Source organism: Oreochromis niloticus, linkage group LG16, assembly GCF_001858045.2.
Source record: "Oreochromis niloticus isolate F11D_XX linkage group LG16, O_niloticus_UMD_NMBU, whole genome shotgun sequence".
NCBI lineage: Eukaryota > Metazoa > Chordata > Actinopteri > Cichliformes > Cichlidae > Oreochromis > Oreochromis niloticus.
This window is the reverse complement of record NC_031987.2, coordinates 16,176,482-16,189,308: the sequence shown is the minus strand read 5'-3', so window position 1 is coordinate 16,189,308 and position 12,827 is coordinate 16,176,482. Positions and strand designations below refer to the sequence as shown.

Here is a 12,827-nt window from a genome sequence, read left to right as displayed (position 1 = left end):
CGTTTTTAATCTGTGCTTTAATAAAACAACTTAAAGAGCCCAAGTTATCCTTCAATCTATTAATTAATACTGGAGGGCCAAAAAATATGACCTCTGTTTTGGACTTGTATAACTCTAATAAACTGTGGGACATGCATTTATTTGTATATCCAAGATGCACTCATTGAGATGCTGCTGTGTACTTCATTATACTAACAGATTGTAAGTGGTCCCATTTTATTCTGAGGGAAAATGCAGCATTTTTTTCTGTCCTACTCAGCACTAATTAGTTTCTGTGGATGCACTTTGTTAACCAAGCTTGCTAACATTAACTCATAACTTGGCACTTCAGCCTCTCATCCAGATATGTTTCATAACTCTGAAATGCTAAAACAAAGGCTTTAGAAGCCTTGGCTGCTGCTACTTTTAATCTTCTATATACAAATTACAGCTAATGTGCAAATAATTTAAGAAGCAATAACAAAGATTTCAGTGTACACATGGGAAGGCGACTATTGCATTAAGACAAACTTAAAGAAAACAAAAACAAAAAATCTGATGCTGAGTGGCACAGCGATGTAGTTATTAGCACTGCCACTTCACAGCTCAAGGGTCCTGGTTCTGAATCTATTGACTGGCTGGGGTCCTTTCTGTGTAGAGTTTGTATGTTCTCCTCGTGCCTGCATGGATACCCTCTGGGTACTCTGGCTTCCTCTCAAAGACCAAAGACATGCACCTGTATCTTTGGGTTAGCGCTAAAACAATTCAATTTCAGTTTAATTTATTTATATAGCACCAAATGAAAAGAACAGGTGCCTCAAGAGAAAGACTGGAAACTTGTCCTGTGATATGCCCCAGCGCCTCTGTCACCCTAAATTGGATAAGCAGAAGAAAATTGATATTTTATGTTAACATTCTGCTTTAGCAAATGTATAATTATTTAAAAAATATACAGCATTCAGTAATTTGCTATCATTTCCCATCATTTCACTGCACTTCCAGCTTTATGCATTTCTTCTCAGTCACACCTTTATACACCTATCTGCTTCCAGGAGGTCTTTACTAAGAAGCAGCTGCTGAAGTGTTAAACAAGGAGACTGTAACCTGAAAAGGAGGAATTATAAAAACAACAACAACAACAAATGATTAAAAGCCAGAAGGAACAAGGGTTAAAGTTGATCTGCACCAGAAGCTGTTTAAACTGTCCACAAGAGGGGGCAGAATTCAAACGTCTACTATATATAGCTAAGTGAGAAAGAGGAATGAAGGAGCTTTCAAGGAGGAAAACTGTTTATCCATTTCTGTTTTTGTGGCAGTGAGAAGGAGACCGTGCGGGGTCCAGTTGCTTCTCCCTGAGCTTGGAGCTGGAGGTGAATCTCCCTTGATTCTGACTTTAGTCTTTCCATCTCTTAATCAAGGCTGCACAGATCTCAAGTGCCACTTTATAATCAATGACTCTACCAAGTCATTGTCTAAGTACATTATTACATTATAAAGTTCTCATATAACAATATGCAGAAAAGAGACAAAATTATATTTAAATAGCACAGATTAATCATTTGCCATTACAGTCACACCTTTTGCTAACAGTTAAATCCAGAAAAACAACTCTTCTTTTGCCTGCAGCGAACAGACCCCTGCTGAGAGACGAAGCAAGGTGACGTTCAGCTCTTAACCTGGAGCTCAGCGCTGTGGATTAAGGATAAAATGGGCTAACACTGCACTGTGTGAAAATCATCGTTTGATCTTATTAAAGCAGGTGAAACTATGACACCATCAGCAGCAATCATAAAACTTTCAGGGCCGTAGCCAGGATGTTTAGAAGACCTCAAGCTATCAGTCCAAATCCCAGAGTTCCCCCTCTTCTCCAAAACCAAAACGAAAGTGTTTAAAACTGCTTTTATTTCTTTCACAAATAGAACTATTCAATTAAGCATTTAATTGCTAGTTGTTTACAATGCAGCATGTAAAAAACAAAAAAACTAAGAAGTTATCTTGGAATTAATGAGGAACAGCTTAATCAAAAATTAACTTATAGCAGGCCTTTGTGCAGCCCTCTCTATTTAAACCATCTTTGACCTGATTGGCTGTCCTGTGAAAACAAAAGGTTTGGACAGACTGTGGGTGGGGCTTACTACTCAAGATAATCAGCTCTCATCAGGGAAACTGAAGCCCAAGCTTGTGGCTCACAGGTATTGGTTGTACCTGCACTAACCTTATTATCTGAAACTCACGATGTTTGTAATAATAACAATAATAATCTCTGACAAAAAATAAGGAAAAAAATAACAGATCCACTTTAAAGACATCTTCTGTTAATGATTAAATGATAGATATCTGTAAATTTACATACTACTGTATGCTGCTTGCTCAGTCATTCATGATTACCTTTAAACCACATGACAACACGATAACTAAGCATGCGCCATAAGTGGACCTTGTAGAGTTTTTTTCATTTAGGATGATGCTCAGATTCAGCCTGCACCTGAAAAAGGAAGTCAGTGCAAAAATGTCCTAATTCACTATACCAGCCAGCAGGGGGCATCTTCTCTGTTTTCACAAATAAATATACCATCAGAGAGGGGCACGCCTGCTAACTTGCTTTAAAACGTCAATAAACACGTTTCTGATTAGTTCATGATCTGAGTCGATGGTTTCAAGTCTTATTTAACAGGATGTGAGGTTCATTTTGAACATTTTAATCTAATTTAAGTTAAAAAAGCATAAATATTTCAGGTGTTTGTATCAAATATCAGATTAAGTCCAACACACAAAAGCCAAATACAGGTTTTTATTTTCTCTCAATATTCCTAGAAGTCTGGAAATGGAAACATCAAGAAAGGCTGGTTTGAAACTGCTGATGTACTTGGATTTTCCCAAGCAACCATCCCTAGAGTTTACAGGGAATGATCTGAAAAAATGAAAATATCCAGTGAGTTGCAGTTCTCTGGGCCACAAAAACATGTTGGCTATTGCAGGGGCCCAGATTTGAATTTGGCCAAAGCCATTTCCCACATCTCATTTCCCGCTTTCCTGTCTGCTCTACTATCCTGCCAATGAACGTTAAAGGCAAAAAACAAAAAAAGATAAATGCCTTGTTGGTGTCAGGGAGAATGCCCAGACCGCTTCAAGCTGACATCAGTTCAACAGAAGAGCATCTCCGAGAGCATCTCAACATGTCAAACCTTGAAGCAGATGGGTTACAGCAGCAGAAGACCACACTGTTTCCTGTCATCATCTAAAACTGCTTTCTTGAACATAACAATGACTTCATTGTACTCAAAGACCTCGACAGTTAAAAAATAAATAAATATCAAACCAAAGCGTATTTGGGATGTGATGGAAAAGGAGATTCACATCATGAATGTGCATGTGATAAAACTATTGCAACTCTACGATGCTATCATGTCAACATGGACCAAAATCTAAATGTTTGCAGCACATTGTTGAATCAATGCCGCAAAGAATTAAGGCAGTTCTGGAGGCTAAAGGGGTACTACCCTTTTTTAAGCAAGGTGTACCTATAAAGTGTCTAATGAGTGTATACATTTAATGTACAGACACAAGAGTGGCATCTTTAGTAACTGTACAGAAAACGATAAAAACAAACTGTTTAAGCTGTTGGGAATAAAAACGGCTCTTTACTTCTTTAGTTGAAGTTCACAGAAAAATAATTCCTCAGTGTGGGTCAAATTTAAACAGGGTCAAGGACAGAATATAAACACTGTTAGATCCTGACTCCTTAGGGAATAAAACATGTCCAAGGGGAGCAGCTGGTTCCAGTCACTGCACTGCATTGTGTTACTGGGGCATACACTGAGCAGCTGAGTAAATGCTTATCAGCATTTAAACATATTTATGTAATCAATAAAGGAGAAAAGGGAATTAGTTATAAAGAAAATGACATGTTTTAATTACATTTTAATCACTGTGTACTGATGTATAAAACATGGGGCCCAGCATGAGACTGAGTCTGTCTGACCTCTTACACATAAATCTCCATTCACGAGTCCCCCTTTTTAATCACAACTAGCATGAAATTTTCTCTTTATCAAAACACTTTTATATGTCTCGATGTAAGAAGTCAAAGTTAGAATCCAATTTAACAATTTTTCATGGTTTAAATACCCAATACCCCTTTCCCCCCCCCTTAAGAGCCAATTAAAACGTACAAAAGTACAATCCTTTAATTTTCTCATAAAAATGTAAATGGCTCAAAATGACTGGTAGCAATCAGAGGAATTATTTCACACTGGAAAATAAATCTCAGCGTCTCCATATAATCATACAGCAATGACATCTGCGATGTAGAAGAAGTACAACATAGGGATTATATTTCTTTTGTGTTTCTGACTCTCTCTCACTGTTTTGCTTTACAAATGGGATGAGGTCATCCTGATTAAACTACAATATGAGGTTTATTACCGCGGCCTGATTGAGTCCGTTTTTCTAACCACTGAACGTGGTTTAAACGGGCCTCCTGTGAGACATGAAAATCACAATCTCCTTCTCGCAGTTAGGGACACTCGGCTGTGAATGCATAGAAGAGCTGAAATCGAGTTTCTCGTGTGATGCATTTCCTCAGCGATTAAAGTGTCAGAAAGCATCTTTCATTCCTATGAAGACAGTTTTAGGATAAGGGTGGAAATTACAAATCAATTTGCTGACTATTTGTTTTCAGTGACTTGTTTGCTCACTTTTATCCAAGCCTTGCAAATTCACAGTATGTGAAACTATTACTTTTCACAAAAGGGAAGCGCCAAGTATTCAGGAATTAGCCAAGCAAGGAAACCACAAGGTAAGGCCCCTCGTTTCAGCTGGCAGGCTAGCATTCAGATTTAAAATAAGGAGGTTTAATATTTTCCATCTAATAATGACAAACAGCAGCTAACCTCAGCGCACCATGTCGATTCAACAGCAGTCACAAATGTGTTATTCATACGGCTCATGATAAATAGGACAGAAAGCCTTTTACTGTGTCCAAGATATCACCAATAAAGAGGAAAACACAATCCTCTGCAGCCTGTCTTCTATCTCCAGTACCGAAGCACCAAAAACTGCAGTTCTTCCAATGGAAGCCGCTTGAGCGGCCTCCAATGGAAACTGGATCTCTTGACAGTGTTTGGGGTGCTGGTTTCTCATTGGAGCATCTTGATGAAATTATTTGACAAACAAATGATCTGGCCTGTCGTGTGGTACAGCCCATCTATGCTCCTGTTTAAAACGTTACTGTTTTGATTGACAGACATCACAATATTGGTATCTGGAGCCAGCTGGTGTCTGCTAGGCCTCATCCACTACTTTGAGTGATTAAATTGGACCTCTTTGCTGTGTGTGTGATGCGGGAGCCTAGCTAATTTATGGTTTGCTTCTGTTTTAGTGAGAGAAATTCCAGCATTTACTTGTGCTTTATTAGTACAGTTTGTGATTACTGCTTGCTAACCAAGCTAACGAGTGTTAGCTGATAACCATTGATTATAATGTAGCTAAGTTAATGCCATGTTTGGTGAATAATTTTGACTCAGAATAAAGACTTGAGGCCAAACTTAATGAACAAACTATATTCAGGTAAGCAGCAGAACCCAAATGTCCATAAATCCAAACAAGGGAAACCAGACCGCAGGAGAACAGTACGAGCAGTACAACGTGACAAAGAGCTGAGGAAAACTAAGGGCTTAAATAGATACACACAAGGTTATTAGGGAGAGGGGACACAGCTGTGTAAAACAAAACACAGGGGCACAGAATCTAGCTAACAAGTCAAGAGGAAACAAAACTAAAGAAAACACAAAATTAGCGGTTAATAAATTAAAACAGGAAGTGACTAAACACAGGACGCATAAATGCAAACACAGAAGGAAAGGAAAAATAACTTTGTGGAATAAATAATTACTGAAAGTACTAAGAAAACACAACCTGGAAATATCATTAAAAACCCAAAAGAAAAAAAAGAAAATAAAGCCTGAATATGAAAATATAAATGACAGAAAATATCAAAATAAACAAAACTAAAATATTAAACTTGGGTGGTCACAGACCCCGAAAGATGACAGTTAACTTCTGTCTTAAAGAAGCCAACATGGCAGCAGACAGATAGTTAACACTAAAGCTTTAAACTGTGGAGTCTAAAGTCAAGAGATGACGTCACGGTGGCTACATCTTTTATAGGCCACTGTCTAAAAGCACACTACTCTCTGTTCTTAAAAAAACAAACAAAAAACAAACAATGGCCATCAATCTTCAAAATGTTGACAATGTTTGTATTTGACTGTGAAAACTGTTTTAAATCATAGCTGAAAAATAAATTATGGTTAATGGGTCATCCACATAAGTGATTCCCTCATCATGCATCACTCTGTAGCTGTAGATTGGATGCTAGGACAATTCAGCCAATCCGGTTGCCTAGGAAACCCATAGTAATCTTTTCTCTTCTTGCTGAACTAAAACATAGCATCAGCTCCAAGGCTGTAAGATTATCGGCTGTACATGTGTGTCCTCCACTGACTGCAGCAGAGTTGCTGGTATCAGGTTTTTGCTCGTCAGTCATTTTATTCTGAACGTCTGCAGAGTGAGGAAGGATCTTTCTCACTGGCTGAACTGCTATGATGGCAGTGAATATCCTAATGTTACACTAAAGTATTAGCAGTGTTCTTTGATCATTTACCCAGCGTTTGTATTAACGCTGCAGTTACAGCAGCTTCACATTTGCAGAGAGGCATACAAAGACGTAACCACTCACAACATGCAGATACAGATGTATTTGTCAAGAGCTGTTAAGTAACTGAACTTTTAGAAAGCTAAAAAAGATTCCATCACAAATTTAAATCTGGTCGCACGTGCACTCATAATCAGCAACTAGGTTTGGACTCAAGTTTCACTTGCTCAATCGCTTCTGGAGCTTTAGTGGATCTTGCCCGTGAAATAGTCACTGAGAGTGAAAATGGACTTTTATGAATAAATACTTAATGAATAAACAGACACAGTTATAAATATTTTCAAGGCAAATTCACTAATGTTCTCATATGGTAACGGCTGCTTTATAGTCAGTCATTCATTATGGTTGCAGCAACAATCAGTAGTTTAAAACTGTATTTGGCTTGGGATTGGGTTAACTTTACCATGTAACTATATACTGTTTATAATTTTATACTATTAGTTGTTATTTGGACCCAGTACTTTAAAAGGTACCAGTGTTACACACATCTTTAGCTTACCGTCTTCTATTTGTTAAAGTAAGCAGTCCATTTGAGAATAAAAAATATATATCACTGTGTAAAAACATCCTTCTGTCTGGATGATTAATTTATATATTTATAAACCACTTATAGACAGTCTTAAAGTGGGTTAAAGAAGGGGAATAACACTAAGTATAATGATGGGAATGAACATTTAACCTGTGATTATACCTATCCCAGCAAAGCTAATGAAGCTTTTCTGTCAGTCACATTTAAGGAGGTATTTGTGATATGGAATTTAAAAACTTCATAAATCTTTCATTCAATTTTCAGAAGATAAACTTAAGCCACAACATACGATATCCTCACTACAAACGGTTAAGCGTTATGCCTCCAGCAGAGTCGAAGAATACGGCCAAATCTCAGCCATTGTGAGGGGCCGGGTTGGGTGCAATCAACACATCCATCCATAGGCTTCGTTTTATAATAGGATCATGAAATTTGGATAAAGAATTTTACAGTTCAAATGGTCAAATCACACATTATGCGGTAGCTTTTGATTTTTTTCCTACTTTATTCTTCTTCTTCGGTTGAATGTGATACGTTCATATCCTGCAGATTCTTTGGAAAACGAGAAGCAGGCTAATGAAACTCACAGCCTCACACGAACAACACGTCATAAGAGAGTGACAAAATCTGGTCTAAATACCACTTTTGATACATTTAATTCAACATAGAACTGCAACAGTTGTGACCATCTGTTGGGTATTTAAGGCCCAGTTTATAATTATTGGTGGCGTATTGAATATACCTAAACATTTCAAGTATTGATGACCTTACTGTATTTAGCATTTTTCATGTGATTATTAATAAAAACTAATGGGATGAATTCCTGCCACTTAATAAACTTTTTCAAGTTTATTCCACCTGGATTCAGCCCGTCTGTGGTTTGTCCTTTTAAAGAATTTGAAGTTTAAAAAATGACGGCATGTTTGCATCCTGAATTTTTAATTCTGATGAAGGAACAATACTTGAATTTAAATCAACACATAAAATAGTTTGCAACAGAATAATTAAGTAAACTAAACTAGAGCTAAAGCTGCATGTGCACTGGTGGATAAAGTTCGACAAAGTGACTGAAACATTGGCTCAGTAGGTTGCGCTTTCTAAATTGTGCGTGACTACACTCTGAGCGTTAGAAAAACAAGAAAAAAGATCTCTGAGAGCAAATGTTATTGTTACATTTCTAAGAATAATATTTGCCTGCTTTTATGGCTAACAGCAACTTACAAAAGGGGGCGCTGTTGAGGCAGAAAACTCTTTCTGAAAACTCCTCTGAATGGCAGCCCTCCTTTTCACGCTGACATTCTCAGAGATCCCACATAGAGGCAAACAGAGTGACTGCTGGCAGGCAGTGATGCTGCTCTGCCTTACTTACTGAATGAGTAAATTAGATGATTGGATCTGTATCACTATCTGATCTGTGAAAAGTTCAATACTTTTTGTTGTGTTGATAAGTTGCATGAAAAGGAAGAGCCTCAAGGTTCGAAAACCAGGATTTTTTTTTTCCTCAGAAGGCTGACACTTTTACTCCCCAATCACCAAGAGATGACGTGGGCGGAGGAAGTCGACGTGAAACACTTGAAATAACTGATAAGAAAGCAGCACATAAGCATGCAGTTGTAAAACAGAGAAATGCATTTGAGCAAGGCATTACCACGGTGGTACATGTGACATCTAGTATGCCACAAGTGCCATAAAAATCCAGCTATGTTTCCACTCTGAAAAACACTAATGTCTGAGCTGTTTGGTCAAAAATTATTATTTTTTTAAATCTGCAACTGGACTGTCATCAGCCTCTAACTCAGGCTGCTGCACATCCCGGACTCACCTACTCTATCACATGTTCAGTGACAAAGTGAGAGTTTTTCTGTTGATTGGTCACATTTCCAGTTACAATGACAATGCAATGCAGGAAATGTCCAAAACAGTGGCACAAAACAAATCCACCACCTATCAGAGTGCATAAATACTTGAGAGCGTTCCTGCAATTGACTGTATGAGAATAAGAAACCATGATAATATGAGCTTATGTGCAATAGTCCAAACATGATAGTGTTACAGGTCTGGAAAACACTTCTGATACAGAAATTTGGAGCTTAATTAAATATTTGAAGCGGTCCTTTTCATTCCTGTTACGAAGATGGATGTTTAATATTTATTTATCCATCTTTTTACCCAGTTGGTGGCCTAATTTCAGTACTCACAGGTACATCTCGACAAGGTGGCTGCACGTTTTTCCATTATTTCTGTGGCGATTTTCAAAATTCACTCCCCACCAAATCAAAGTCTGTCGCCTCTTCGCCTAAATTTTTCTGGGCTTTTGTTTTAAAAAACAGCTGCAAAGTGGGACTCGACAGAGTTCCTTTACATTTTCAGAACAGCCTCAAAAGTAATGATAATAATAATAGTCATAAAAAAATCAATGTCCTGCTACTTTTTCTTTTTTTTTTTTTTTTTACCATAATCAAAAGATGGAAACGTTTACGTTTAGAATAACAAGTATTTAAAAATATATAGTCTAAAATTAATGACTGGATTTTACTGGCAGGAAACTTTGACAACATTAAGTCTGCAACATTTCACAAAGCACACACATTATTCCAGGTGATATGAAAAAAAAAATATATATATAACGCCTGGCTGCCTCATCATCACTCATAAAACTGAGGGATATTAAAGGAATTGTTCTGAGATGAGGAAAACGTCATAACTTTTATTCTCACACAGCATTTAGGTCATATTAACAATAGCAGATCTTCTGGAGAGCATGCTTTTATAAACACCCCATATGGAGCAAAAACAGACACTTTCATTCAACAAAAGCTATTAAATATCATTTACAGGGGAGTGAAATCTTCCACCGAAGACATTGATCAAAACACAAGTTGAAAACTTGTCTTCCTTGATATGATATAGACAGTGAATTCAAACTTATGAGCTCCTCCATGGTCCCAAATTAACTTATGAAACTTTAGATATATATATATATTTACACACACACACAAATGTGCTACACAGACCAGCAATGTTAGAAACTATTGTCAGGATGTAAGAAATCGACCAACAAAATTAACCAAGTACCCTACAAAAACGCAGCTCACTGTGAACTTGTAACTAGTGTAGGACTGACTGTATTGCACTATTTTAAAGTCTACTGTTTAAGATGACTATAAGGTGTGTTACAACATCCTCGTGTCCTCTCTTTTCACGTGATCAAGTGTCTTGTCGTGGCATTTGCTCTTTTTGTTCTGGTGAGTTTTGACGTGTTTTGCCAAGTGGTCACTCCTCATGAACCTTTTGCAGCAGTCCGGGCAAACAAAGCGCTTCTCCCCTGTGTGAGTCCTCAGGTGTCTCTGCAGCTCATCCGACCTGGTGAAACTCTTGCCACAGAACAGCCAGTTGCACACAAACGGCCGCTCCCCCGAGTGCCACCTCAGGTGCGCTTTGAGGTGAGAAGTTTTCCCATAAACTTTCCCGCAACCCGGTATGTGGCAAATGTGCTGCTTCTTCTTCCCGGGCTCGTCGCTGGACGTGGAGGACTGGCAGTTCGGACACCTGCACCTCCTGCACCGCCGCGCAGTCGCGAGGGGGGACTTTGTGTGCAGCAGAGCGGCGATTTGCGTTTGGTATTGCGCAAAGTCCGTGTGTCCCAGAACCAAGCCCCTCTGCAGCTGGAAGCGGTGAGGACCGAGTGAGGAAGAGTGGCTTACGTGGTTCCCCTGCTGGAGGCTCCACCACGGAATATCCTCTCCAGGGTTTGGGGACAACTGTCTCTGCTGCTGGTGCACAAGGCCGGAGGGTCCCGTGACAAAACTTGGCATCGCGGGCGGAATGGGCGCTGGAGCCGCGTAGCTGACGGCGGGGACGTAGGTGGGAGGGCAGGTGGACTGCATGGAGCAAGGCAGCATCTTCACGGGGGAGAAGTCATAGGGGTACGAGGGGTCCGCCGGAGGGGTGAGGGGCAGTTCGTGGTGGGAGCTGAAGGAGCTCTGGATGTGCGCAGACAGCTGGGGCTTGGAGGATAGTCCGAAAGTAGAGTTGTTGGCCAGGCTGCTCTGAGGGTTTCCCTCGTTAGTCCACGGGTGAAATAAACGCGAAGGAGAACCCAGCGTGGGATCGTAGGGGACCTGGAGGAAATCAGCGGGGTTTGATCCGTGGTTATGCCCGATCCGGTTGCAAGTGGCAGCCAGGAGAGCCAGCGGAGAGTGCTTACAGTTCTCTGGGGAAGAGTTTGGAGTGCGATCCTGGATAACCGAGACACACAATTTTTTTAAATGTTATGATCTCAGTTTAACACATTTATGACAAATTTATGCCACTTTTAATTATGACGAAATGGTCGGTTTGAGTTGGTCTGAAATCTGAATCTAAATGATGAAGTGAATCGTGATGTGACACAAAAGTTGGCGGCATGTTGCAGCAGGACTCATTAAGCCCCAAACAATTAGCGTCGGAAATGAGAAGACACGTATTTTGAGCATAAACTGGAGTTAGCAACTTCACAAGTTCTTAAAAGTGGTGAAAAGTGAAGAGAAACTTGCGCACAAACCTGAAGAAAAGCCTGAAGTGTTTCATTCCGCAGTACAGCCACTGCTGCCATGGTAAACGTCCTCCTCCGCTCGGTGAAGACGAATAAAAACTAAAAGCACTAATTTAGATAAATATGCTCATTCGCGGTACACAAAAATATATCTTGTCGAGCAGGGCTTCACTCTCCAGTGCTTCCTCTCTCCGATATATCCTTGGTCTATCTGAAGAGTGAGGGATCACTTCTTAGAATTTGATAAGGACTTTGGTGGGCCGCCAGCCAGTCAGAAATAAGATTTATTACTTTGAAGTTTGCCGCTGCCCAATCATCAAAGAATAGCGGCTCTTTGAGAGGGGAAAGCAAATCCTTTGAATCCACAAAGCTCCTATGGTGTGTTTGTTGGTCTGGATAAAGGAGCTGATTATTAGGGGGGCTGGGAAGGGAGGAGATAAAGGCGGGACAATTAATGAAGTAATCACTATGTGGGAAATGTATATACACAAATAATTGGATTTTCTTGATCAAAGACCCCCATGCCGCCTGGAGACCCCAGTATTGGATGCTGTAGTCATCTGATCCTCTTTTTGTAATTAAGGATTTGTAGCAGAACCCTATGTGACAATGTGACATTGTTATCTCTGGAGATCTCCAAGAGCGTTGCCTCACTGTTTGATGGAGGAAAGAGACCAAATCAAGTGACTCAACACAAAGTTCTCATCTCTGAAGAATCTGCGTCTCTTTTACATTTCAAGCTTAAATTTAAAAAAAAATCTTTGTTGTGCCTTTGAACTGAAACACTTAATTATGCCCTCTCTGAATTATTTAAATACTTATTTCCCCTTCACTCATTTCAATCAGTTGTTTTATCAGAACCTCAATCCAGTTCATTTTTTCCCAACCCAAACTAAAAGCCTAAAGGAAAAAGAAAAAAAACCTCCCAGCAGGTAATTTAAATGAGTGTTTTTTAACGTATCAGATAAGTGAGGTGACAAAGGTAGCACTTAAAATGTGGACATCTCAATTATGTTTTCTTCTTATGTAGGTATGACTGAACACGAAAACCAGAAAGAAACTAATGATCC

The 12,827-nt window shown here is 39.3% G+C and overlaps 1 protein-coding gene across 1 annotated transcript; it reads right to left on the bottom strand.

The window, feature by feature from the left end:
• Nucleotides 1–9,916: 9,916 nt before the first annotated feature.
• On the bottom strand, nucleotides 9,917–12,165 carry sp5a (Sp5 transcription factor a). The gene is made up of 2 exons (XM_003447322.5): nucleotides 11,767–12,165; nucleotides 9,917–11,461 (listed from the first exon to the last, which is right to left on the bottom strand). Exons 1-2 carry the CDS (start codon nucleotides 11,815–11,817, stop codon nucleotides 10,397–10,399), a joined length of 1,116 nt encoding a protein of 371 aa, XP_003447370.1. The 5' UTR covers nucleotides 11,818–12,165; the 3' UTR covers nucleotides 9,917–10,396.
• Between the last annotated feature and the right edge of the window lie 662 nt (nucleotides 12,166–12,827).

What these genes read in the sequence shown, in the direction of transcription:
- sp5a (XM_003447322.5), bottom strand. Translation starts at nt 11,817, where the DNA reads ATGGCAGCAGTGGCTGTACTGCGGAATGAAACACTTCAGGCTTTTCTT. An exon ending in CACTTCAGGCTTTTCTTCAG is followed by an intron (nt 11,462 to 11,766) that starts GTTTGTGCGCAA and finishes TCGGTTATCCAG; the next exon opens with GATCGCACTCCAAACTCTTC.